The 26291-nt window shown below is 46.4% G+C and overlaps 1 protein-coding gene across 6 annotated transcripts in view; it reads right to left on the bottom strand.

Annotated features, from left to right (window-relative positions):
- Positions 1-1056: 1056 nt before the first annotated feature.
- Positions 1057-26291, bottom strand: part of TPD52L2 (TPD52 like 2) — a 38438-nt gene continuing 13203 nt past the window's right edge. For 2 of the 6 annotated variants that reach the window (XM_083360980.1, XM_083360982.1), the window contains exons 4-10: positions 17917-17976; positions 12332-12433; positions 8994-9032; positions 5872-5898; positions 4938-4979; positions 3904-3952; positions 1057-3024 (exon numbers count right to left, since the gene is read on the bottom strand). In XM_083360980.1, the coding sequence (XP_083217106.1) occupies positions 2926-3024; positions 3904-3952; positions 4938-4979; positions 5872-5898; positions 8994-9032; positions 12332-12433; positions 17917-17976 (418 nt within the window). In that variant the 3' untranslated portion in view covers positions 1057-2925. Of the gene's footprint in view, positions 3025-3903; positions 3953-4937; positions 4980-5871; positions 5899-8993; positions 9033-12331; positions 12434-17916; positions 17977-24121; positions 24182-26291 lie in introns of all 6 variants that reach the window. The other 4 variants (XM_083360981.1, XM_083360983.1, XM_083360985.1 and 1 more) reach the window with 4 other exon arrangements.

The raw sequence follows: 26291 nt of genomic DNA, 5'->3' as shown, positions 1-26291 counted from the left end.
GCCTAAAGTGGGACGAGAACTCCCTGTCTCCTGCTGATTGGCCTAAAGTTACCTTGTCAGTTTCCATGTCTAAGGCAGGACTAGAACTCACCATCTCCAAGGTATTGGCCCCAAATTACCGAGTCAACTTTCATCACTAAGGCGGGAGTAGAACTCATGGTCTCCTCTTTCTAGCCTGGTGCCCTAACCACTAGACCAGGAGTAGGCAACCTTGGCTCTTTTATGACTCGTGGATTTCAACTCCCAGAATTCCTGAGTCAGCATAGCTGGCAAGAATTCTGGGAGTTGAAGTCCACAAGTCATAAAAGAGTCAAGGTTGCCCACCCGGGCACTAATCACAATCGGATGATTGTTGAATCATCCCTATTTGGGTGGCTTCACACCAGCCGAAACTATGCATACAATCTGCACAAATAGCTTAGGCAGTGTGACATCACCGTCTTGTTCCGTCTTTAGATTCCCAGGGCTCATATTTACAGGTAGTCCTTGGCATACAGCCGTCATGGAGTCTGCTCATTATGGTTGTAAATGAAGCCAGTCACATTGACAGAGCTGATTTTAGGCTTTTGTAGCAGTCATAAAATAAATGCCACGGTCACGAAAGAAACGTTGCATTTGTCAGATAAACCCATCATTGTCACGCCATCCCCTTGTGTGACCTACTGAGAAGCAAAGTCCATGGGGCGGCCAGATTCACTTAACAACTGTGTTACTAGCTTAAGCAACTCTAGTGATTCGCTTAACGTGGGAAAGAAAGGTCGTAAAATGGGACAACACTCACTTATGATCAGCGTTGCTTAGCAAGGGAAATTTTGAGCTCCATTGAGGTGCTAAGTCGAGAACTTCCTGTACAGTTCAACCATGGAGCAAGGAGGACTGGACAGCAACCTTGATGTGTGAGATCTGTTTGCCGCCCATCTCGTTTCCAGGCGACGCGAAGGTTGTTCAGAAGCATCTGACTTTGCGCAGCACCAAAAAGATCACCGCGTGCCAAGGGGCCGTTGCCCACAACCAGGGTTTGCGAGCCAAAAATACAACGGGACAGACAGGCACTCGTGCTGTTCCAAAAAGGAATATTTTATTGACAAATTTCCCCCAGACCCATACAGGAGAAACGACGTAGCCTCGTCCTGCAGCTCCGTCGCATCAACACCAATTCTCCCTTTTTTTGCAACACAGGTGGGCTACCTCACTCTTGAGAAACTGCAGTCAAATCCCATATCCTAACCTCTGTGGATCGCCTGCCTCTTTTGAGCCAGGTTTGACCAGGAAGGTATTCAGCTGACAGGAACAAAAGGACGCAGGAAGAATTTCGTCCTCAACGCTTGAAAGTGTCAAAACGTGCTTCTCAAGAGGCTGGAGAGAGGAAGGGGGGGTGTCACCCAAATTGTTCTTTCTGGGTGCAAATGTCACTGTCGGTATCTACTGCGGGGCACTGCTTCCCATCCCGCTGAGCCTCTAAGGCACAGAGAAGTTTGGATCGCTTAGTGGCGCCTCTGTCTTCCAAGCTACAAAGTCAGGAGAACGGCATGGTTCTCACCCTTGCTCAACGTATTAGTGTTTCCACGCGCACTCACCCACAGCAGTCCCTGAACAGCGCCACCCGCAGGTTGCAGAAGCCGTGAACAGAATCTCAAGAACATCAGACGAAGAGTTCTCAGAAGGAGCAACGAACCAAGAAACGGAATTTGGGCACCCCGATAATCCCTTTGCTGCCTTCAGGACTTTCTAAGGCAAGACCCAAATCCAGAGGACAGGGAAGCTCAAGGAAGAGAGAAAGAGAAAGAGGAGGAGAAGGAGGAGGAGGAGGAGGAGGAGGAGGAGGAGGAGGAGAGAGAGAGAGAGAGAGAGAGAGAGAGAGAGAGAGAGAGAGAGAGAGAGAGAGAACATGCGTGCAAGTGATTATGTATGCAACACAGCCACATGCCACTGAAATGAACGTTAAGAGCCACATGCAGTTTCTATGGTAAGATGCCTCAACCCCTTTCCTTCCCTTCCTCACCCCCAGCATTCTTCACACTTCCGAGATATAAAAAGATTATAAACGAGTAAAGCAGGTGGTGATGTGTAAGGCATGTGTTTCAGCTCCCGCCTCTGAAAGACAGGCGGCCCCTAGATTGCAATGCTAAAAAGCCGATGCGGTGCGTTAAGTCCACTTCCCATTCCAAAAAAAAAAAACAAAAAAACTTTCTCAGATTTATTAAAGCTTCAAAGAGATGTCCGGGCTAGCTGGCGCTAAAAGGAGACTCTTCTTGAGAATCCCAGAAGACCGGGGGGGGGGGGGGGGGGGGGGAGGAAGGGGAAAGATCTTTTAACCCCGCTAAGTAAACTTGGCTTATCGATCTAAACAAGAGATGGCAAGGTTTCCAAAGCAGTCACGGGCCACTCAAACTGCCCAGAAAGAAACCGGAGCTAGAGTAAAATGAAAGCTAGCTAGCTAATTATATACCAAGAAGACGGGAATAAGGGTGTACGGCTGTTTTACGTACAGCTGACCCCTCCCTGGAACAACCCTTTTTTCCACATTGCATAAAAGAAAGGCGCATTTTTGCTTGCAACTGGAGGAACGAGGGGGGTGGGGCAGTGTCTACAAGCCCATGAAGCCTATAAGGGGAGCTCTTTTGGGCTCAAAACGGCAGAATCCTCCCCATTGACAGCCTTCCAAACAGAAGTGCAGGACCTGGCTCCCTCGGGTAACCCTTTAGTGTAAAATAGGTATTAAGTGTACAAAAAGCCGTGTGTTCACTTTATTGGACCTGAAGATTCCAGCAGCGAAGAGGGATGTATGGATTGCTCTCTTCCGAGTGGGACCGCAATTTTTTTCCCCCATTTCTTTTCTTTCTTTTTTTTTTCATTTTCGTCTTGCGTGTTGAGAAGAGCAATGGGTTAGGGTCTCCGGCAGCCATGCACCGTCCCGCTGTCGACTTAGAAAAGCGCGTTGTCCTGGGTTGGCTTGTCGCCAGCGGCCGTCGGCGAATGGAGCTGGCTGGCACCATCGTTATCTTTGCCGCCCACGACTTTGGACTGAACGAAAGAGAAAAAGGTGTTAAGCGTTGAAGTAGACCGGTGTCTCTCGCCCGGTTTTTTTTTTGCTCCACCCCCCTCCGGTGCGTTTTTCAAAATCTATAAAAGGTAAAGGTAACAGTTCCCCCGCAAACACGTGCTAGTCGTTTCCGACTCTAGGGGCCGGTGCTCATCTCCGTTTCAAAGCCAAAGAGCCAGCGCTTGTCCGAGGACGTCTCCGTGGTCATGTGGCCGGCATGACTAGACGCCAAAGGCGCACGGAACGCTGTTACCTTCCCACTGTAGCGGTCCCTATTTTTCTACTTGCATTTTTTTTACGTGCTTTCGAACTACTAGGTTGGCAGAAGCTGGGACGAGTAACAGGCGCTCACTCTGTTACGCGGCACTCGGGATTCGACCTGCCAAACTGCCGACCTTCAGATTGACAAGCTCAGCATCCTAACCCACTGAGCCACCGCGTCCCTACTTCAAAATCTATACCTGACCTTTAATCTTGCGATTTCTGACACTCCTTCCTCCTATTTTCCCCACAACAACCACCCTGTGAAGTGGATTGGGCTGACAAGAGAGTGACTTGCCCAAAGTCACCCAGTTGGTTTTCATGCTTAAGGCAGGACTAGGACTCACCATCTCCAGGTGATTGGCCCAAAGTCACCCAGCTGGCTTTCATGCCCAAGGTGGGACTAGAACTCACTGTCTCCTAGTGATTGGCCCAAAGTCAGCCAGCCAGCTTTCATGCCTATGGTGGGACTAGAACTCACAGTCTCCTGGTTTCTAACTGGTGCCTTAATCACTAACTGGCTTTCCATTCTCTAGTGGTGGTGGTGGAAGAGGAGGAGGAGGAGGTTTTTCTCCCAGGTATGATGGGAGGAAAATTACCTTTATGGTTCCAACTCTGTCTTCAAAAGACTTGAAAGTTGCAGAATTTCTTGCAAAAGAAAAAGATCATTTATGTTAAAAAAAAACAACAGAGAGTACCACAAGTTTGCATTCTTTGTTCAGGCAGGCCATCTTGGGGTACGCTGCGGTCTCTGGACAACACCCCAAAACCTCACAATTTATCACCTCCACAATTGGCCAAACTCTGGATGATCACAATCTGGAAAACCAAGGGAGCTAAACAAACGCACCCTTAAAAGCCAGAGAGGAAATTCTCGGTTGAATGAGAAACACACAAACTTTCCCCCCCACCCCAGCCCCCAGAAAGAGAAAGATGTCTTCACAACTTCCAGGCAGGCTCATGTCAAAAATCAAATTACAGCTGGTTCGGAAATTTTAGATTCCAACTTTCCTAGGAAGCAGCTCAAACTCAGCAACATAATAAAAAACCCAGGTTTACAATAGCGTGAACAAAAACTTGGTAACTGCTAAATGGTCAAGTCCCACCACCATCAGGTTATTTCCTGTTGACAAACTATTTATTTATTTATTTATTTATTTATTTATTTATTTATTTATTATTTAAGAGAATTTACATGGCCACCCATCCACTCATTTTTGGTGACTCTAGGTGGCTTACAAAACAATAAAATTTAAATTATTGCTATTTCACCACACCGAACATGGAAACAACGAGGAAGAGGCCCTAAAATGGTATTTTTCAAGTTTGGCAAGTGTAAGATGTGCGGACTTCAACTCCCAGGATTCCCCAGCCAGCACAGGTGGCTGGGGAATTCTGGGAATTGAAGTCCACATATCTCAAAGTTGTCAAACGTGCAAAAATACAGATATAAGACATTAAAATTTCTAATAGCAGCTCCCATTAGGACCTTCTGGAAGATCAAAGTGGCAGGCTGTACAGGTTAGGGTCGTTAAATGACCCCCCCCAACTCATCCTGGCCCCGTTCCCCCCCCCCCCACAGACACAACTTGCACACATTGTATTGGAAGAAATGGCGCTTTAGCTACGTTACCTCATGGCTGGCATACTTATCGATTGACGAATGGAGTAACTGCTACTCGGAAGCGTTAAGAGGAAAGGAAGGAAATGTTAGAAGCATTTAAACCGTGGATAGCGCCACACCCTGTCAGCTGCCGCCCTCGCAGGGGCCGAGTGGCAAATTGCAAAGCATTCTGCGACCTACTCAGAGGTGGGCCAAGGGGAGAATTACAAACAGTGCCCGACTTACAGCCATTTGTTCCGTGACCATTTGACATTACAACGGCACTGGGGGGAAAATGCGACCGTTTTTCACAGTTACGACCACTATGGTGTCCCCATGACATGGGACAAAACCTACTTCAATGTCTCACTTAGCAACAGAAATTTTGGGGTCCACTGTAGTCGTAAGTCGAGGACCCCCTGCATTTTTTTCCCCGGTCAAAACAAACTGAGTGGAGACAGACAATGTTTTCCTAGGAGGTGCAACTCGGTGCCATAAACAGCTCCAGCATTCGGCTTGGGGCTCTCCTCATCCCATTGCCGTGGTGGCAAACCTGTGGCACGCATGCCACAGGTGGCACGCAGAGCCCTCTCTGTGGGCACGCGCGTCATCACCCCAGTCCTAGGCCTTCAGCTGGGTTTTATAAAACCTTTTCGCTTTAGGCCTCCGCTGCCGTGTGCAAAAAAAAAAAAGCTTCAATCAATCAACTTCAACTTCTCACGGGGAAAAAAAAGATCTTGCAAAGTTGGAGTTGATTGAACTTTTTAGTCCCACCCAGTCTGCCGTTACCACCGCAGCCACGCCCACCCAATGGGCCACGCCCACCCAATGGGCCACGCCCACCTGGCACCCAACGATACATAAGTGGGTTTTGGCTTGCAGTTTGGGCACTCGGTCTCTAAAAGGTTCGCCATCACTGCATGACCAGAGTCCCCATGCAGATGACACTTCTGCCAAGCCTTACCTAAAAGAATGTGAGAAGGGGTGGGCCCTGGCAGAATCCAACAGAAGCAGAAATTGAGAACAAGGAAAAAGAAAAAAAAAGTTAGGGAGACATTTCAAGACCACCTTCTCTACTCGATACTCGGGCCTCAAACCATCCACCCAGAGATGACTCTTAAAAGGAGAAGGAACGCTCTGAGGATGAGGCTCCTGCTCCCCAAATATTTATCACGGTAGCGGTCCAGGCCACAAAGTGAAAGGAAGGTTAGCTTCCACCAATGAAGTCCTTGAGCCATCTGAACGTCCGTGGCAAATCTCAAAACAGATTGGGTGAGTTCAAGCAAGGGTGCTGGAGAACCTCTGCCCACCACCCAACAGGTCCGCCAACATCTGCTACGTGGCCTGTAGGCCACCTTCGCATCAGAAAGGACTCATTCAATCGTCAGCGGAGATTCTCCATCATCCAGGTCATGGTTGTCCCAAAGCTGCTGCTCAAAAGGCAACTTGGACTTTCTTGGGTTCCCCCCCCTTGAAAACATTTCGCTTCTCATCCAAGAAGCTTCTCCAGAACTGAAGAAGGTTCTTGGATGAGAAATGAAACATTTTCAAGGGAAAAAGCTCAGCTGCCTTTCGAACAGACCCTTTGGGCCTATTTAATTGTGACTTACAGAAGATTATAGATGATACGCCTTCCCTCAAGAGGACCGAAATCATGTTTCAGTGTACGAGGAACGAACACCCTGGCCTTTTGCTCCAGGCGCCACCAACACGCACCTCACGTGTGACGGCATCTTTTGGCAGGAGAAGCCCAGAGGACACAGCCATGTTGCAAGGAAGCAGCAACTAGGAAGACCAGTTTTGCAAGACAGCCATTCCCAAACCAACCTGGGAATCTTTGACAAGACCACCATCACTCCAGGTTATTTTAAGGCACTTAATAGTTTTCTTTAAACTGTCCCTCTTGTTCATCACAGTAGGAATGAGAAGAGGAATTAGAGGTGGGCTTATTTATTTATAGCCCTTTATTTATTTATTTTATAAACAACTCAGGGGCAATGAACATATTTAGCACTGCTTCTTCCTGCTATTTTCCCCCCGCAACAAAAGCCTTGCGAGGCGGGTTGGGCTGAGAGACAGTGACTGGCCTAAAGTCACCCAGCCGGCTTTTATGCCAATGGCAGGACTAGAACTCACCATCTCCTGGTGATTGGCCCAAAGTCACCCAGCCGACTTGTGCCTAAGGCAGGACTAGAACTCACTGTCTCCTGGTGACTTGCCCAAAGTCACCCATTTGGCTTTCATGCTTAAGGCGGGACTAGAACTCACCATCTCCTGGTGACTTGCCCAAAGTCACCCATTTGGCTTTCATGATTAAGGCGGGACTAGAACTCACCATCTCCTGGTGACCTGCCCAAAGTCACCCATTTGGCTTTCATGCTTAAGGCGGGACTAGAACTCACCATCTCCTGGTGACTTGCCCAAAGTCACCCATTTGGCTTTCATGCTTAAGGCGGGACTAGAACTCACCATCTCCTGGTGACTTGCCCAAAGTCACCCATTTGGCTTTCATGCTTAAGGCGGGACTAGAACTCACCGTCTCCTGGTGAGTGGTCCAGTCACCCAGCTGTCTTTCCTACCTGAGGCGGGACTAGAACTTACCACCTCCTGGTGATTGGCCCAAAGTCACCAAGCTGGCTTTCCTGTCTAAGGTGGGACTAGAACTCACCGTCTCCTGGTGACTTGCCCAAAGTTACCCATTTGGCTTTCATGCTTAAAGTAGGACTGGAACTCACCGTCTCCTGGTTTCTCGCCTGGTGCCTTAATCACTAGACTAAACTGATTCTTGTCTGGCTCCAAAGGGAGTTAAATATTACAATTAACTCCCATTGGATCAAAAAAAAAAGGTTACCGTTTGATGCTTTAATTGTAGACCAGCTAGTTTCTCCCATCATCCTCAGCCAGAAGAGCTACCGGCCAAGCTGAGAGGGGGAAACGGGAATAATAGGACGCATCTGAATCGGACTGGATTGGAATAACCTGGCTTAGAAAACATACTGAGCTCCTGGCCTTTTCTGCCAAGTGACTGTACACCACAACCGTTCAGATTTGCCAAGATCAGAGGCTTTCCTGGTCTCCCCAATTCGGGCGGACATGCAGAGCTGTTTCCCCATTTTAAGCAGCCAAACCTGAGGATCACACCACGGGCACACCGGGAAAGCAAAAGGAACACGCAGAGATTGGCAGGCGAAGGCCACAAAACCTCAAAAGAGGTCACCAAGTAAAAACAAGACTTCTGCCCTTGTTAAGAAAAGGATCTCACCACAACACACTCAGCCTCTGATCACGTAAGAGAAACTTGAAAACAGGGCGGTTTGAATGTTTCGGAGGTCTTTCTGCACCACACAAAAACTGGGAGACGTTTCGGTGGAAGGATCTGGGGCTGCCCGAGGAGTCACAATTTTTTTCCCCCATTGTCCCTTCCAAAAATCAAGCAAGAGCTGTAACTTATGGACAATCCTAGGAAGCGGGACAGAATATTTAAATCCCTTCCCGCCTCTTCAGTCGCCAAGTTTTTTAAAAATTTTGCTCTGTTTCAACGATTCGTAAGGCCCGTGAGGCGGGCATGGTGCAATTTCTCTTGAAATGCCTCTTTGGCATTGACAGGGTTAGCGTCGCAGTCTCGCCGACGCCTCTAAATAGGCACATTTACACGTTCCACCCTTTGAATAAATGACCCCACGGCTTTTAGCGCTGTGTAGACGGTCTACAAGGTACATCAAAACTTAACTGTCCTCCGCCATCCTAAGCCACTCTTGGAGACCAGACAATATCGGTTTGCAGAGGAAAGGTGGAGAGGTTAAAAGTCAACACCTAACCCAGGGGTAGGCAACCTTGGCTCTTTTATGACTCATGGACTTCAACTCCCAGAATTCCTGAGTCACCTATGCTGACTCAGGAGTTCTGGGAGTTGAAGTCCATGAGTCAAAAAAGAGCCGAGGTTGCCTAAACCTTTCAGTGTTATTTGAGCAAACGTGTATGCCTTGGGAAAGGGAGGCAGGCTCCAAAATGGACACACACAAATTGTGAAAGTGCACACAGACCTCACAACGGTGCTTATGTGATCAGAGCATCGCAGGCGCTTACCACCCAGACAATCCCAGCCAGATGGGGAAAGGAGAGTTCCTGAAAAATCAAGGTTGTGGCGCGTGAAATATTGTCACGCAATAATGTCACGACCCACGAGGCAGCCGCTCTATCTACTCGCTATTTTCATTTATCTAGTTATATATATAGTCCACTGTTTTTGTTTTTTTTTAATATAAACCACACGAGGTGGCGAACAGACACAATACTCCTTCCTCCGCCGATTTTCTCCCATAACAACAACCCTGTGAGGTGGGTTCAGCTGAGAGAGGCAATGGCTCAAGATCACTCAGCTGCCTTTTGTGCCTAAGGCGGGACTAGAACTCAAATCTCCTGGTGATTGGCCCAAAGTCACCCAGCCGGTTTTCATGCCTAAGGCACAACTAGAATTCACCATCTCCCAGTTTCTTTCTGGCTTAACCACTAAATCAAACTGGCTCTCAGTAAGAAAAACCACAATGTGGGAAAGGAGGGGGGAACTTAAATTTCATATATATGTCGCAAAACCCAATGTTAGAATTTGGCCACCTTCCTTCTCTTAACGTGGCTCAAAAGAAACCTCAAGTCTGCAGCTATATATATATGTGAAACGTGTTTCTGCGTCCTAACTGTCCAATATCTTTCAAGAAGGGATTCATCCAGAACTTGTGAATTGTTCTCAGTATTTAAGAACAGCAGTTCAGTGTGGGAGCTGAATGCATTCCCAAGCCAGCAGCTCCAGCAAAGTATCATTTTATCTACGTCATCAGAATTACATTAGAAAACCCCAACGTCTGAAGTGCTAGCAACGGGGAGGGGGTAACGGAGGGCAGAAGGAAATTCTGAACACACTAACAACAATAAAAAATTTAATTGTTTAATTTATCCATAGCTTCTCATTTAGATCATCAGACTGATTCAAAGATGTTTTTAGAAAAAGGAAAATATCAAAGATGTTGACTGGATTATGGAAGAACCAGAATTTTAGGCCAAAATAGGATGCTATTGAATTCCTTTTGACTGTTATAAATGCCAAGAACAGTGATTTATATAGTTCATGACAACGTTATGTATAACTGGATTGTAGGCATAGATGCTTACAAAGAGTTAGAATTAAGTGTTAACTTGTGCCCTTTACACAGGAAGACTGCCATACTTAACAGGTGGAATGACAATCACAGTCTCTAAGTCATTATGTCTGACCACAGATGCTAAATTCCTTTCAAGGAGCAGAAAAAAACCTACTAATTTGGAGATGTTTCTACCTATGGCCCTTCCTAATCACAGGGAAATCTTGATTAAAACGTGGGCTCCCTGGAACGCGTATGGGTAGTCCTCGCGTTCTGACGGTCATCCCCACCTATGGACACATGATCGGACCTCAGGCGTTTGACAACCAGGCTGTACATATGGCCATTTTCAGCAGCCTGCAGTCACGTGGCCATGTTTTTACGACTGCTGGTCCCAAAACCTGCATTTCCTGCTTCCAAATCAGCAAAACCGTGGCCGCAGCAAGCCATCACTTTGCTCAACGACCGTGGCATTCTCTTAAGGGCCACAATGCATTCTTTATGACCATGCTTTCACTTTAAGGGCTGGCCGATGAAAAAACGTCTGTAAAATCAGGTTGGTCACGTGACCGGCCGGCTTGACGGCCATCATGAAGTTCCAACTACAATGGGCAGGCTCCATTACGACTGTAACTCGAGGACCTGTACAGCGTTGTCCCAAAGGTCACAGTGCTATGAACCTGCAACCGGGTACCAGCAAAAGTTTTAATTCTGGTTGACCAAGAATTTGTAGGAGTGGCAAAACTGGGGGCAGAGTCAAAAGAGGAACCAGCGTAGCCTTACGTAGTCACAAACGGATTAAGTCCAACCTCCCCCCCCCGCCTTGAATTCCATGGACTCTTATCTCACGCCAAGCAAGTGACTGAAGAAGATTCCTGTACACTGGCCGTTTAGCAATAAATCAGCTTTATTGGACCTTCACATGTGGACCTGGTCTTTCCTATCTGATTCTTGTTGTCTGTGTCTGTCTGTGAAGGAGTGGCAGAGTCAAGAAAGAAATCAGCCTAGAATCCCTACAGAGCCACAAGCGAACTAAGCCCTACCTTCCTTGAATGTCACTGACCCTTATTTAACTCCATGTAGGTGCTAGTCAGGAATTAAGAAGACTTCCTGTGCATGGGCATTTCAATCATCATCATCATCATCATGGCACTGGGAACTATGTCCAAAAGCTTTGCAAAACACATCAAGAAATTGCAGCTTCCTGCAATAACTCCAGCAAAGCTACAAATACTGCGCTACTCAGAACATCTTACATCTTAAGGAGATACCTGGTTGATACCTAGGATGCTGGCAGCAACCCGTGTCAACCATTAGTGCCAGTCAATTTGAGTGTTCAGTTGACTGAGTTTCATGTTTAATGAATAAAAGCTTTATAATAATGATGATGTTATTGGAAGGGACCTTGGAGGTCTTCTAGTCCAACCCCCTGCTCATAGGGAAACCCTATACCCATTTCAGACAAACAGTTGTCCAGTCTCTTCTTAAAAACCTCCAGTGTTGGAGCATTCAAAGCTTCTGGAGGCAGGTTGTTCCACTGGTTAATTTTTCTAACTGTCAGGAAATTTCTCCTTAATTCTAAGTTGCTTCTCTCCTTGATTAGTTTCCATCCGTTGCTTCTCCTCCTGCCTTCAGACGCTTTGGAGAAGAGCTTGAGAATAGCTTTTCGCAATAAATCAGTTTAGTTGGACCTTGTTAGGTCATATGGTGATAGCCTACAATGTTGGGTTGAAAATATATTAACCATGATATTGTGACTTTAAGATGTTAATTGGCCAATGGGTGTGTAAGTGTTCTCATGGCCACAAGAGGGAGCTAGGAACGTAGCTTCTTTCTCTCTGAATTCTCTGCTCTATCTACTATTGCTGTTTTTGCTCTGTTTTGCTGTACTGTTGGTTTACTACTGTGATAAACCTGAACAACTGTGTTTTTGACCTCTGGACCGGTAAGAAGGCTTTGTATTTGGATTGCTACTTGGACTGTTGCTATTGTGTATGACCTGGACTGTTTATTTTTGACCATGCATTTTTGTTTGTATACCACCTCAAAGTAAAATACTTTTTGTTTTCACAACTCAGTGTATTCTTGTGGTTACTGTGTGACTCTTACTGCTCTCAGTACTCTTCCTTGTCTGTGCAACTCCTTGGTAGCACAAGACCTCTGCACAACAATCCCTAACAGACCTTCACGCATGGACCTGATCTTTTTGTACCTGACAAAATTCTTTGGAAGGATTATGTTTAAAAAAAACCCAAACAAAAAGAGAGAGATGCTTACTCAACCTCTTACCTCATATCTCCAAGCTTCCGGCTGATTGCAGAACCCACGTTGGACAAAGCAGCTGAGGTCTTCTGCCCGGCCTGATACAGCGTTTCCTGGGTCTTCTTATAGCTAGAGAAAAACAAGAATGGGGAAGGAAGGCCGTCATTAACTGAGAACGGTCTCCAAGGAGCAAAGGAAGACACAGCTGGCGCTTGGAACAACAGGAGGCAGGAAAAGCAGAGGCGTGTACACATCCTGCGTACACACTGGAGGGTTTGCAAAGCTTTGCAACTACTGAAGAGAGTGAAACAGGCTAGCAAACAGGTTCAAGCAAGGATGCGTCCCTTCTGAAGACACACCTCCTCACAGCTGGATTTTGAGAGAATGCTCAAGGTAACAGCTAAGTCCTTAACTTACGGCTACGAGGTCAAAATTTCCACCGCTAAGCAAAGAGGTTATTAAATGAGTCACGGCCAATTTTACAACTTTTTTTTTAAAAAAATCATGGTTGTTCAGCAAATCACGGCGGTTGTTAATGTGAACCGTACATCACTAAGCAAGTCAGGCCTCCCTCACTGACCTGTTAGAAGCCAGCTGGGAAGGTTGCAAATGGCGATCACGCGACTCTGGGAAAATGCAGGCCTGTTGCCAAGCTCCTGAATATTGATCGCATGACTGTGGGGATGCTGTGAGGGTCGTTAAGTGCAAGGAAGGGTTGCAAGTCACTTTCCCCCCCACACACACCGTTATAACTTCAAACAATCACTAAACCAGGGGTCTTCAAACTTGGCGTGCTGGCTGAGGAATTCTGGGAGTTGAAGTCCACTCCTCTTAAAGTCCATATCAGGGGTCTTCAAACTTGGCCCTTTTATGACTTGTGGACTTCAACTCCCAGAATTCCTCAGCCAGGCGTGCCTGGCTGAGGAATTCTGGGTGTTGAAGTCCACAAGTCATAAAAGGGCCAAGTTTAGAAGACCCGCTTCCCTAAACAAATGGCTGTAAGTCAAGGACCATCTGTGTTGCAGCAAGGCTGCAGAGCAGTTGTATGTTCTCTGGCTGGTTGATGATAATGATTTAAGGAGGATTAACACTCTTTATTCTGGTTTATCTGCCGTTACTGTCAAATGTTTCTTCATTTTTTTTTTGCATTGTTTAAGGAGATCAGAAAGAATGGGGGGGAAGCACTTATTAACATTTTGGTATCCATCTGCCTATCATATAGGAATGGAAGAGATTATTGCCCACATGCCTTTCAAATTAGCTACCATATCTGAGTTGCAAAAATCCAAACCACTTCTAGATGATCTCCCTTTGCCTCCACATACAGACGGATCTCTAGATTCTTTTGCAGCTCTATCACTTCAGAATAAACAGAATAACATAGTTGGAAAGACCCTCACAGGTCTTCTAATCCAGCCGCCTACTTAAGCAAGAGACCTTACACCATTTCAGACAAATGGCTGTCCAGTCTCTTCTTAAAAACTTCCAGTGTTGGAGCATTCACCGCTTCTGGAGGCAGGTGGTTCCCCTGGCTAATTGTTCCCACTGTCAGGAAATTTCTGCTAAGTTCCAAGGTTGCTTCTCTCCTTGACTAGTTTCCATCCGTTGCTTCTTGTCCTGCCTTCGGGCGCTTTGGAGGATAGCTTTACTCCCTCTTCTTTGGGGCAGCCCCTGAGATATTGGAAGACTCCTCCACACTTTTCCTTTGCAGCAACAACAACAACAAAAAGCAGACCTTCCTGACTTTCAGGAACTTCCAAAACACTCTGAGTGTTGAGAGGCTGGAGAACAGCATTAAAAGTGTGTGTGTGTGTGTGTGTGTGTACACGCACACACACACAAACATATACCGTATATACATATACACACATATACATACACACACACACACATACACACACACACACACACATATACACATTTATTAATTAATTAATTTATTAATTGATTTTATATACCGCCCTATTCCCGAAGGACTTAGGGCGGTTCACAGGGCAAGTTAAAACAATACAAAAAGGAAAGATAAAATAGAATTAAATTAATACTAGCCCACAGTACATATATATACATACATACACACACACATATATACACACACACATATATATACACACACATACATATGCACACATATACATATATACACACATATATATACATATACATACACACACATATATACGCATATATATATATATATATATATATATATATATATATATATATATATATATACATACACACATACACATACATACATACACACACACATATACACACTTTTAATATATATATTAAAAAAGTCAACGTTGATGCATTAGTTAATCCAGAAGAGAAATGGGCACGGTTATGCTCAGGAAGTGAAAGATTTCCTCTCACTTACCCTCAAAAAAATTGCCATTTTACACTGTGAAAGCAGCCTATCTTTTAAAGGCCTGGACTGCCCGTTTTGTGATTTCTCCAACAATACGGAGCTACCAAGGTTGTAACCTTGCTCTGCTCCTTTTTCCCTCCGACCACAAGACTTCAAAACAAGTTGAGGAAGTCGCTCACATCCGCAACCACTCTCAGCGCAAAACCTAGCTACGTTGAAAGCCAGATACTTGTGGAAGCTCCATCTACTGCTCAGTATTTTGCATTGAATGGCCGAGACTGCAGCTTGGGAGTCTCCAAAATACCCACAAACACAACGCCCAGGGCAAATTGACTCGTCTGGAAATGCTACTACAGACAGGCCTCCATTCACAATCGTTAACTTGAGCCCCTAATTATAAGTCAGGCTGGGCATTATAACGGAATATACAGTAGCGGCCAAAATTGTGGAAACCTTTTGGGAAAAGTGTGTTTTTGAGGTTTCATGGCTAATAACGCCACTTTTTTTTTTGAGTAGTACCATAAAATTATATATCGATGGAAAGATAATTTCATCAAGGATGTAACGCCTTCTGGTGCTTTGGAAAATAAGTTGACCCCCCCCCTTTTCTTTTTGGCAGCCTCTCAGATATTTGAACACTGCCATCATGTCAGCCCTGGTCCTTCTTTTCTCTAGATTAAAGGTAAAAGGTAAAGGTTCCCCCGCACATGCGTGCTAGTCGTTTCAAAGCCGAAGAGCCGGCGCTTGTCCGAGGACGTCTCCGTGGTCATGTAACCGGCATGACTAGACGCCAAAGGCGCACGGAACGCTGTCACCTTCCCACCGGAGTGGTCCCTATTTTTCTACTTACATTTTTATGTGCTTTCGAACTGCTAGGTTGGCAGAAGCTGGGACGTGTAACAGGCGCTCACTCTGTTCCGCGGCACTCGGGATTCGACCCGCCAAACTGCCGACCTTCTGATCGACAAGCTCAGCGTCCTAACCCACTGAGCCACAGCGTCCCTATTTTCTCTAGATTAGCCATCCCCAAATCCTGCAATTGTTCTTCGTATGTTTTAGTCTCCAGCCTTTAATCATCCTCCTAGCTGCTCTTCTCTGCACTTTTTCCAAAGTCTCAACAGCTTTTTTGTAATCTCAACATGTTTTTTTTTGGTTCACACTCACCTTCTTGATATGGAGGGAAAAAAATGGAAGGCAGGATATATATATATATATATATCTCATAGGGAGCATCTGTTAAAAAGGCAAGCTGTAATTCTGGCAATTAAATAATTATTAATAAATCCCAGAGAGACACTTGGAAAAGCAGTCTGCAAATAGAAATCCTACCGTCCCTTTCCTGCAGGGGAATTGCACAAAGCTCAGCTCGGTTCTTATTATATTAATCCTCTTCTCCTACTTGAAAGCACCAATCCAGCTCCAGTTCTCCATTCATTTATAGCAGGCCTTCTCAACCTGCGTCACTTGAACATGGGTGGACTTCAACTCCCAGAATTCCCTAGCCAGCTGGCTAAGGAATTCTGGAAGCTGAAGTCCATCCATCTTCAAGAGGCCAAGGTTGAGGGAAATTGATTTACAGCAGGGGTCTTCAAACTTGGCCCCTTCATGACTCGTGGACTTCAACTCCCAGAATTCCTGAGCCAGCATGGGGGAAACGTGCGGGATCTGCCACGATCTTGTTAGGGGGGAGGGGAGTTATGGGCGCTACAATATATCCTCTCCGCTTTCCTCTATCTGCTTGCTCTTTGATCTATTTCCCTTGATGCCGGCCATATCTCTAGCTACGGAAGAAGATCCCAAAGCCTTGGGAACGGTGCCTGATCAACTCCGTTGCCGCAGCAGATTCACCCCTGGGGATTGGGCCATTTGAACGGGCCGGATGGACTATTGGGCTGGGGTTTGCCATTTACTCTTTTAACCTATCGATTCGCACGGGAAACCCTCAGGTCCCGCCTTCTATGCCTGCCGTCAACTTCTCCTAATAAAAGTTCCTTTTGGAACGAAGCCGTTCCAGGAGTTCTGCTTTCTTGGGAAGGGGGATTAAGGCAGGGATCCTCGCAGCATGCGGGTTTCCAGTTCTGGGGTTGCTGGCGCTGCGACGTTGGAACTCCCCAAGTGTTGCAAGGCTGCAACGGGATTAAAACCAAATACATGGAAAAGAGGACTGGGGGGGGTGGTCCATGGTCCTCTCTGAGCTTGGGTGCTTTCTTGCAGACGTTTCATGACCCAACTAGGTAACATCATCAGTGCTAGAAGGGAGTGGGTTTGTGGAGAGGAGGAGGAGGACTGTGGGGTCCTTGGTGCTCTTTGAGCTTCGTGGTTTTCTTGAAGACATTTCATAACCCAGCTAGGTAACATCATTAATGCTAGAAGGGAATGTGGGATGTGGGGAGGAGGAAGAGGAGGATTGTGGGGTCCTTGGTGCTCTCTGAACTTGGTTGTTTTCTTGCAGACGTTTCATGACCCAGCTAGGTAACATCATCAGTGCGAGAGGGGAGAGGGGGATATAAGGAGGAGGGGGAGGAGGAGAGGGAGGACGACAACTGTGGAGTCTTTGGTTGCTCTCTGAGCTTGGTGGCTTACTTGCAGACGCTTCATTACCAAACTAGGTAACAGCATCGGTGCTAGAGGGGAGGGGGGATATAGGGAGGAGGGGGAGGAAGAGGAGTGTGGAGTCTTTGGCTGCTCTCTGAGCTTGGTGGCTTACTTGCAGACGCTTCATTACCAAACTAGGTAACGGCATCAGTACTAACTAGCGCCAGCAACGATGATGTTACCTAGTTTGACTCGTGAAACGTCTGCAAGCCAGCCACCCAGCTCAGAGAGCAACCAAGGACACACACACCCACCTTTCCATCCCAGGCAGCAAATAGTCTCCTTTATGGATAGACAAACTCTTAAGCTGTGCACGGAAGTTCTCCAACTAGTTTTGCAACAAGGCAAATGAAGACTGAAGTAGTCAACGCTCGTAGGATAAATGAACCGTTTTACCACCACAATCTCTCCAGAAAAAGCATCAGCAAAGCAGCCCGAAACTCAAAGGAAAGTCCCCTGCCCCATTTTTTTTTTGACCCTTTCTCCCTGATTTTGCCTTATTACCCAGCACCCAGGAAGCACTTACAGCAAAGGGAGGCAGCAGAAAAGCCATTAGTGCAAGGAAGGAAGACTTAAGAGGTGCTCTACACAAAGTGTTTGTGTGTGTGTGTGTGTGTTTATGCAGAAGGTTAAGAGAACTCACGCTTCTGACTGTGTTAATTTCTCATTCCAGTCCTCCAGTGTACTGCTGGCCGAAACATATCTATAAATACAACAGATTAAAGAACACCTCTTTCATTTCTTTATACAATTTACTCAAGGCCACCTATTAGGAGAAAATAAAGATTTTTCTCTCCTAGAACAGGGCTCCTGAAACCTGACCCCTTTAACACTTGTGGACTTTAACTCCCAGAATTCCTCAGGATTAATTGGGACTGGCCTTGCTTAGCGTTGCCGGCTGAGGAATTCTGGGAGTTGAAGTCCACAAGTCTTAAAAGTGGTCGGGTTTCAAGACCCCTACCCTAAAAGATGACCATCATAGAACCCTAGAGCTGGAAGGGACCTCAGAGGTCTTCTAGTCCAACCCTCTGCCCATGACAAGAGACCTTATATCAGGGCTCTTCAAACCTTGGCCCTTTTATGACTTGTGGACTTCAACTCCCAGAATTCTTCAGGATTAATTGGGACTGGCCTTGCTTAGCGTTGCTGGCTGAGGAATTCTGGGAGTTGAAGTCCACGAGTTGTTAAAGGGTCAAGTTTGAACACCCCTGCCTTAGATCACCCCGGAAAAACGGCTGTCCAATCTTTCCTTGAAAATCTCCGGCGATGGAGCATCCAGAACGCCGGGGAGGCAAGCGGTTTTAGACCATCCGGTTGCAAGGCCGATCCGACAGGCCAACACCACCCAGCCACCCTTCTAAGTCACTGGCATATCTTCTTGCCACCAGGTGGACTCCTTTCCTTTTGCGTTATTTCCCGGCGGCATTCGTTGCCCTGTGGCTGGAGAGACTCCCAAATTGGAGGTGTGCCTTGACGGATTGTCGGATTGACGGCGTGCCATCAGAGCTCAACAAAACAGAAATGGCAGAGTTGGAAGGGACCCTGGAGGTCTTCTAGTCCAACCCCCCCCACACACACACCTCCTCAAAGCAGGAGACCCTTATAGTGTACCATTTTACACTTCCTGCCATGTTGGATATGGAAGAATTTTTTTTTCTCACATGACACGATGCTAATCAGGAAGCACTAACCTCTTGCTCAGATGCATCAGGATGGTGCTGGGGTTTAAAGGAGAAGTTCTCCAGGACCAGCTTTAAGCGAACAAAAGATTTACCCGCAATTCCGAGAACCTTTACCAGTGTGTGTGCGCACGCAAATTCATTGCGAGGGGCGGAATTTTCATTTCAAGCGTTCTGCTTCGTGTGTTCAGCTGCCCCTCTGCAAACGGGCTGCTTTGAGCTTCATGCTTAAAGCCGCCCCTGTCGTGCCCAAGGAGGCAGGTTGGCACACAAAGCAGGATGTGAGACGAACATCCCTGTTGAATCTCCGCCTGCAAGCCACAGACCGCACTACCACAAAACTATAAAAAAAACCAGAACCTCAGCTACTAATGACACCAGGCTAAGGATGGAATTGATATTGACACCGTAGGAAGTTGCCAAAGACAGCAGCTCATTTTTTTTTCCCCGTTGCAGGTAGTCCTCGGTTTACAACCGTCGATCCGAAGTTACAAAGGTATCGAAAAAGGTGGCTTACGACCGTCCTTCACACTTACGACCGTTGCAGCGTCCCCACGGTGACGTGATCAAAATTCGGACGCTTGGCAACTGGTTCATATTTACGACGGTCGCAGTCTCCCGGGGTCACGCGATCCCCTTTTGCGACCTTCCGAGAAGCAAAGTCAGAGGGGAAAGCCAGTGTTGCTAACTTAACGAATGAAGTGACTTTTTTAAGAATAGCTGGCAAGAAAGGTCATAAAACAGTGCCAAACTCACTTATTAACCGTCTCGCTTTAAGGGCTGAATGGTGGTTGTAAGTTGAGGAGTCCCTGTACAGCAGATAGTAACTGCAGCACATGTATGTCCAAACACACTGTTCAACCAACCCCGGAAGGCCGCCATTTGAAAAACTGTTAGTTTCCCTGGATTCAGAGTCTAAGCAAGGCCTGTCCCAATTAATCCTGAGTGTTTCTCAACTCATCAACTTTAAGGTGTCTGAACTTCAGTTCCCAGAATTCCCCAGCCAGCAAGTCCGGACATCTTAAAGATACCGAGGTTGACAAACACTGTCTTCAACAAAAGCCATCAAGCAATTGCAAAGCTGTATAGACTAGGACTGGGAAGCTATCATCCAGAGCAGGGGTCTTCAAGCTTGGCCCTTTTATGACTTGTGGACTTCAACTCCCAGAATTCCTCAGCCAGGCACGCTGGCTGAGGAATTCTGGGAGTTGAGGTCCACAAGTCATAAAAGGGCCAGGTTTGAAGACCGCTCAGATCCAGAGTCTACTTCAATTAAACACAAAAAAAAACTATAAAAGCAAGCTTAAACTACCTTCTCTGTCAAAGTAATGATTTAAATGCTGACCAGCTGATGTAATGTATGACGTACTGATGGGAATGACTCAGCAGGGTCTGTGTCCCTTTATGAGCCAGCTGGGTCTGTGTCTCTTTAAGAGCCTTTGTATAAAAGAAAGACTTTGCTGCTGTGTTCTCTCTCTTCCATTTTCCTGCTGTAACTGTGGTGTGTTGGATCCTGCTATATTAGCACGTGAATGTATATTGTTCCTGATGCATGATATTGTAGATAGTGTAAGATAAACCTTCATTTAATATAGACCACTATTTACTGTGTTTTCTCCTGGGTTTTGTTGTTGTTAGTTGTGAAGTTGTATCCGGCCCATCGCGACCCCATGGACAACGTTCCTCCAGGCCTTCCTGTCCTCTACCATCTTCTGGAGTCCCTTTAAGCTCATGCCTACTGCTTCAGTGACTCCATCCAGCCACCTCATTCTCTGTCATCCCCTTCTTCTCTTGCCCTCCATCTTTCCCAGCATGAGGCTCTTCTCCAGTGAGTCCTTCCTTCTCATTAGGTGGCCAAAGTATTTGAGCTTCAGCTTCAGGATCTGGCCTTCTAAAGAGCAGTCAGGGTTGATCTCCTCTAGGACCGACCGGTTTGATCGCCTTGCAGTCCAAAGGGACTTGCAGGAGTCTTCTCCAGCACCAGAGTTCAAAGGCCTCAATTCTTTGGCGCTCAGCCTATGCTCTGAAATTCTCCAACCTCTCTAAGTGTGGCTAAGACTTCTGGGAAAAGAGCCTGGAAGGGGCCAGACTGAATACAACCAGGTTAGAAAGATTTTAGCAAGGGAGCAGTATCAAAGATTTAAACCAAATAGTTAAGTCTTGCAAGGAGACCTAAGGTTTTTTGTTTTGTTTTTAAATCAGCCTTTCAAACTGGCTATAAAATTTGACATTTTTTTAACTGAAAAGGGAAGAAAGATGGGATGTTCATATTCCATAAACTCAGAGGAGTATTAAGTAGGCTACCAAAACTCTTTGCGGGCTTGTAAAGCCTCCTTTCCCTCGTCTGCGTTGGACATGAAGATAGATTCTAGATTGGAAGAGCAATGCAGAAGATCCACTCGTATTTGTTAAGTATAGTTACTTCTCAATTTACGACGGTAATGGAGCCTGCCCATCAGTTGTAAAACCGTGATGGACACCAAACGGCTTGGTCACATGATTTTACAACTTTCTCCGGTGGCCGTTAAGCAAATCCACATCTGTTAGGAAAACACCGTGGCCATTAAATAAGTGCTTCGCTGTGAGACATACTTTTGCCCAAAACCGGAAGTGTCGCTTTGGGGCAAAACCGTAGTAAAATGCAGTCACGTGACCACAGGATGCCGCAAAATGCCATTAAATGAAGCTGTGTTCAAAGTTTGATCAGACGACCACAGGGGGAACGGGATAACCATCAGAACTTCAAATCTGGGTCAATAGTACCGTCAACGTAGGTCCGTTGTAACTTTGAACGGTCACTAAGCAGCCAGTCGTAAGCCGAGAACTGCCTGCATATCATCCGTCCACACCTTGTTCTTTCCAGCTCACGTGTTGCAGCCAAATGGCCAAATATAAGGCTGTATCATAGTTAGAAATGTTAGATACAATTCAGGCCTGGACACTTCTGCGCAAACCAGCAATTCATCCACACAAACACACGTGTTCCCCAGAGTTAGGCCCTCACTTGGTTCCGTGCAGATTAAAATTCTTTTTTTTCTTGCCCTGAAATCTCCCTTCAATTGCCTGAATTTAATCTGTCTTTTGCACTCTTCATCTGGGGCCACGATATCGATCCTACTAAGGCAGGGGTCTTCCAACCTGGCCCTTTTATGACTTGTGGACTTCAACTCCCAGGATTCCTCAGCCAGTCCACAAGTCATAAAAGAGCCAAGTTGGAAGACCCCTGCCGGTTGAGCTCCGGATGGCCCCTGACCTTCGCTCCTTCCGACGTGATCTAAAGACCTATTTGTTTGAACCAGCCGACCTGGTCTGATGGGTTTTGGGATTTTATCATGTTTTTATGTAATTTATCTGCTTTATTGGGCATTATGGTTTAATCTCTTCTTAATGTTTGTATTTCTGTATTTTAGTATTTATTGCCCTGTTCACCGCCCTGAGTCCTTCGGGAGAAGGGCGGTATACAAATTAAATAAAATAAATAAATAAATAAATTTAGTGACCGTTTGAAGTTACAATGGTCAGTGATGGTGAACCTTTTAGAGACCAAGTGGCCAAACTGCAACCCAAAAACCACTTATTTATTTATTTATTTATTTATTTTATTTGTATACCGCCCTTCTCCCAAAGGACTCAGGGCGGTGAACAGGGCAGTCAGTGCATGTTAAAAGACAAAATACAAAAATTAAAAGAGATTAAACAAAATGCCCACAACTCTTACAATAGGTTAAAACACATTAAAAGTAATAAAACCCAACCCCATCCCATCAGGCCAGGCCAGCTTGTTCGGAGAGGTAAGTCTTTAGATCGCGCCGGAAGGAGCGAAGGTCGGGCGCCATCCGGAGCTCCACCGGAAGATGGTTCCATAAATCCGGCGCGCCCACAGAGAACGCCCTCCCCCAGGGGGCCACCAGTCAGCATTCTCTGACCGGAGGCACCCTGAGGAGGCCCTCTCTGTGGGAGCGCACTGGGCGGAGGGAAGTTGATGCCGGCCGCAGGTGCTCTCCAAGGTATTCCGGACCCATGCCATGAAGGGCTTTGTAGGTCATTACCAACACCTTGAATCTCACCTGGAAGACAACTGGAAGCCAATGCAGCTCGCGGAGCAAAGGTGTATGTATCATCGGGTGCTGGGTGGGCATGGCCCATTGGGTGGGCATGGCTGCCGTGGTAACGGCAGACTGGGTGGGACTAAAAAGTTCAATCAATCAATTCCAACTTTGTGAGATCTTCCCCCCCCCCCGCAAGAAGTTGAAATTGATTGATTGAGCCTTTTTTTTTTTGCACACCGCAGTGGAGGCCTAAAGCAAAAAGGTTTCATAAAAGTCAGCTGAAGGCCTAGGACTGGGGCGATGGCGCGCGTGCCCACAGAGAGGGCTCTGCGTGCCCCCTATGGCACCCGTGCCATAGGTTCGCCACCACGGGTATAGGTGGTCCTCGACTTACAACAGTTCATTTAGCGACTGCTCAAAGTTCTGACGGCACTGAAACGAGAGACTTTTTTTTTTTTGCGGCTGCTTTTCACACCGACCGCCCTTGCAGCCTCCCCCTGTGGTCACGCGATCCAAATTCCGACGCTAGGCAACTGACTCGTACTTATGACGGTGGCAGCGTTCCCCGGGGTCACGGGATCGATCCCCTTTCGCGACCTTCCGACAGGCAAAGTCCACGGGGGAATTAAGATTCACTTTACCAGCCTGCCCTTTTCACTTAACGACCATGGCAAGAAAAAGTCGTAAAGTGGGGCAAAACTCACTTGAACAACTGTCTCGCTGAGCTACAGAAAGGCTGGGTTCAATTGTAGCCGTTAAATCGAGGACTGCCCGTAACCCGTTTTGCCCTGCAGCGAAACGGGAAGCGGGAATAAGCCTTTAAATGTAAGGACTTTCTTTTCCTGTCTGATCTGCTAAATGAGTGGAACTTCCCTTTTTTTTTTTTGCACCAGGAAATGCCAGTGAAGATATTCAGCGTCCAGCACGGCCTAGAAACGCATTTCCCAGCGAAGAATAAGTGTGAAAGTTAAGAAGCAAAAGGCCTCAACAGGAGTTTGCCATATTCCAAGCACACAAGCAGCCTCTGCGCACCCCCCCCCTAAAATAAGGGGGTGCAGGGCCGAGAAGGCGACAGAGCCAGGAAGAAGAACGGCGGGCGTGCAAGGTGGAAGGAACTCACAAGTCCGACTGGGTGACACTCTCATTCCACTCTCCGAGTTTCTCAGAGGTTTTCACGTAGCTGGGGGGAAAAACCCAGGGGTCAATCATACTTGTTTTTTTTTTAACGGGGACTAGGAACTTGGGGAGAAGGGGGGAAAAAATAATCCCCAAGAGGAAGAATAACAGAGGCGGAAGGGATCCTAGATCGGTGTTGCTCAACCTTGGCAATTCTAAGATGCGTGGACTTCAACTCCCAGAATTCCCCTAGCCAGCCCAGCAAGTTGCTGAGATTGAAAAAGGCTACTTTGACGTTGCCTGGCCTGGTCGCCCGGAAAATCTCATTTTTCTCAACTCATCCCAGATCCTGGAAAAAAGAAGACAGGTGCCTTTAATGAACCATAGAGGTGTGACTGGCTAGGGAATTCTGGGAGTTGAAGTCCAGGCATCTTAGAATTGCCACGGTTGAGAAATACTGTCTTAGACGATGTGTATGATCTTGTGGCTGTAATACAGATGGCTGAATTATCCAACAGAATAACAGAGTTGGGAGGGACCTTGGAGGTCTTCTAGTCCAACCCCCTGCCATCTCAAGACAAATGGCTGTCCAATCTCTTCCTAAAAACCTCCAAGGATGGATATCTGTAGAGACCTTTTTTTTTTCCCCTGGAAGACGTTTCACTTCTTATCCAAGAAGCTTCTTCAGTTCAGTCGAAACTGAAGAAGCTTCTCGGGTGAGGAGCGAAACGTCTTCAAGGAGAAAAAAAAAACAGGAAAAAAAAAAAATTCCGGGTTCTGTTCCCGATTAATTTTTCTAACTGTCAGGAAAAAGAAGAAAAATAGCTGGAAGGGAAGATAGATGTGGATGATGTTCCTGAGAGACAACACAACACAGCACAGCACTGCAAGGTACAATGCCCTTGAGGCTAGCTCAGGTCCCCAAGGCACACGTCACGTTGACATCTGTGCAGAGTCAAACCATGATTTATTATCCATCGAATGACAAATACCCCAAAGGGGCCAGTTCCATCTGCTTCCTGGCGAGCAGGAGTCCAAGGAAGGCCACAACATTTTGGAGGCAGCTCGTACATTCGTAAAAGATCTCACCTCCGCCCCGTCTGCGTGTGGGTTCTTTTTGGCCTGTTCCCATATCTATTTTCATGTGCCTTGGTGGAGCAGTGGGCTAATGCCTCCTTAAGTAACACCAGCTGCCTGCAATGAGTGCAGGTTCGAGTCCCACCAGGCTCAAGGTTGACTCAGCCTTCCATCCTTCCGAGGTGGGTAAAATGAGGACCCAGATTGTTGGGGGCAATTAAGCTGACTTTGTAATAATGCCGCTTGGGGTGTGTGTGAAAGCCCTAATAACCAGGCATATACATAGAATGAAGGCTATGTATGTCACCTGGTGGCCCCCAGAGGGAGGTCCTTCTCTGTGGGTGCGCCGGAATTGTGGAACCGTTTGCCGGTTGAGCTCCGGATGGCGCCCGACCTTCGCTCCTTCCGACGCGATCTGAAGACCTACTTGTTCGAACAAGCCGGCCTGGCCTGATGGGTGATGGGTTTAGATTTTAATATTGTTTTAATGTATTTTAATTTATGGTTCTTAGCTTCTGGGCACCTGTTTAATCTTTTTTAATGTTTGTATTCTTGTATTTTTATATGTTTGCCCTGTTCACCGCCCTGAGTCCTTCCGGAGAAGGGCGGTATGCAAATAAAATTATTATTATTATTATTTTTTATTATTATTATTATTATTATTATTATTATTATTATTATTACTATTACTATTATTATTATTATTATTATTATTATTATTATTATTATTATTATTAAGCACATTGATCTGTGCTTTAGATTGCCTGAGTCTTCGGAGAAGGGCGGGATATAAATGGGATTAAAATAAATGTTCACTTTTAACGTCTGTTTTAATCCTGCCAGGGTTTTCACCTGTTATTGAGGGCACCGTGAGCTGCCCAGAGTGGTTTGGCAGGGAGAGACGGGCGGGCATACGAGTTTTAATAAACGAATCAATGAAATGTAATAAGCCCATAAACGAAATTACTGAATCAATGAAACTGAATCAATGAAATTGAATCGATGAATGGAATCCAACGGATGAAATTGAATAAACGAAATCGGGGGGAAAAATAAAATAAAAGCCAACAGATGAAACTGAACAAACGAAAGTGAAT

Source organism: Vipera ursinii, assembly GCF_947247035.1.
Source record: "Vipera ursinii genome assembly, chromosome: 3".
In the NCBI taxonomy this organism is placed as follows: Eukaryota; Metazoa; Chordata; class Lepidosauria; order Squamata; family Viperidae; genus Vipera; species Vipera ursinii.
The sequence above is the reverse complement of the archived record's forward strand: the minus strand, read 5'-3'. Positions and strand labels throughout refer to the sequence as shown.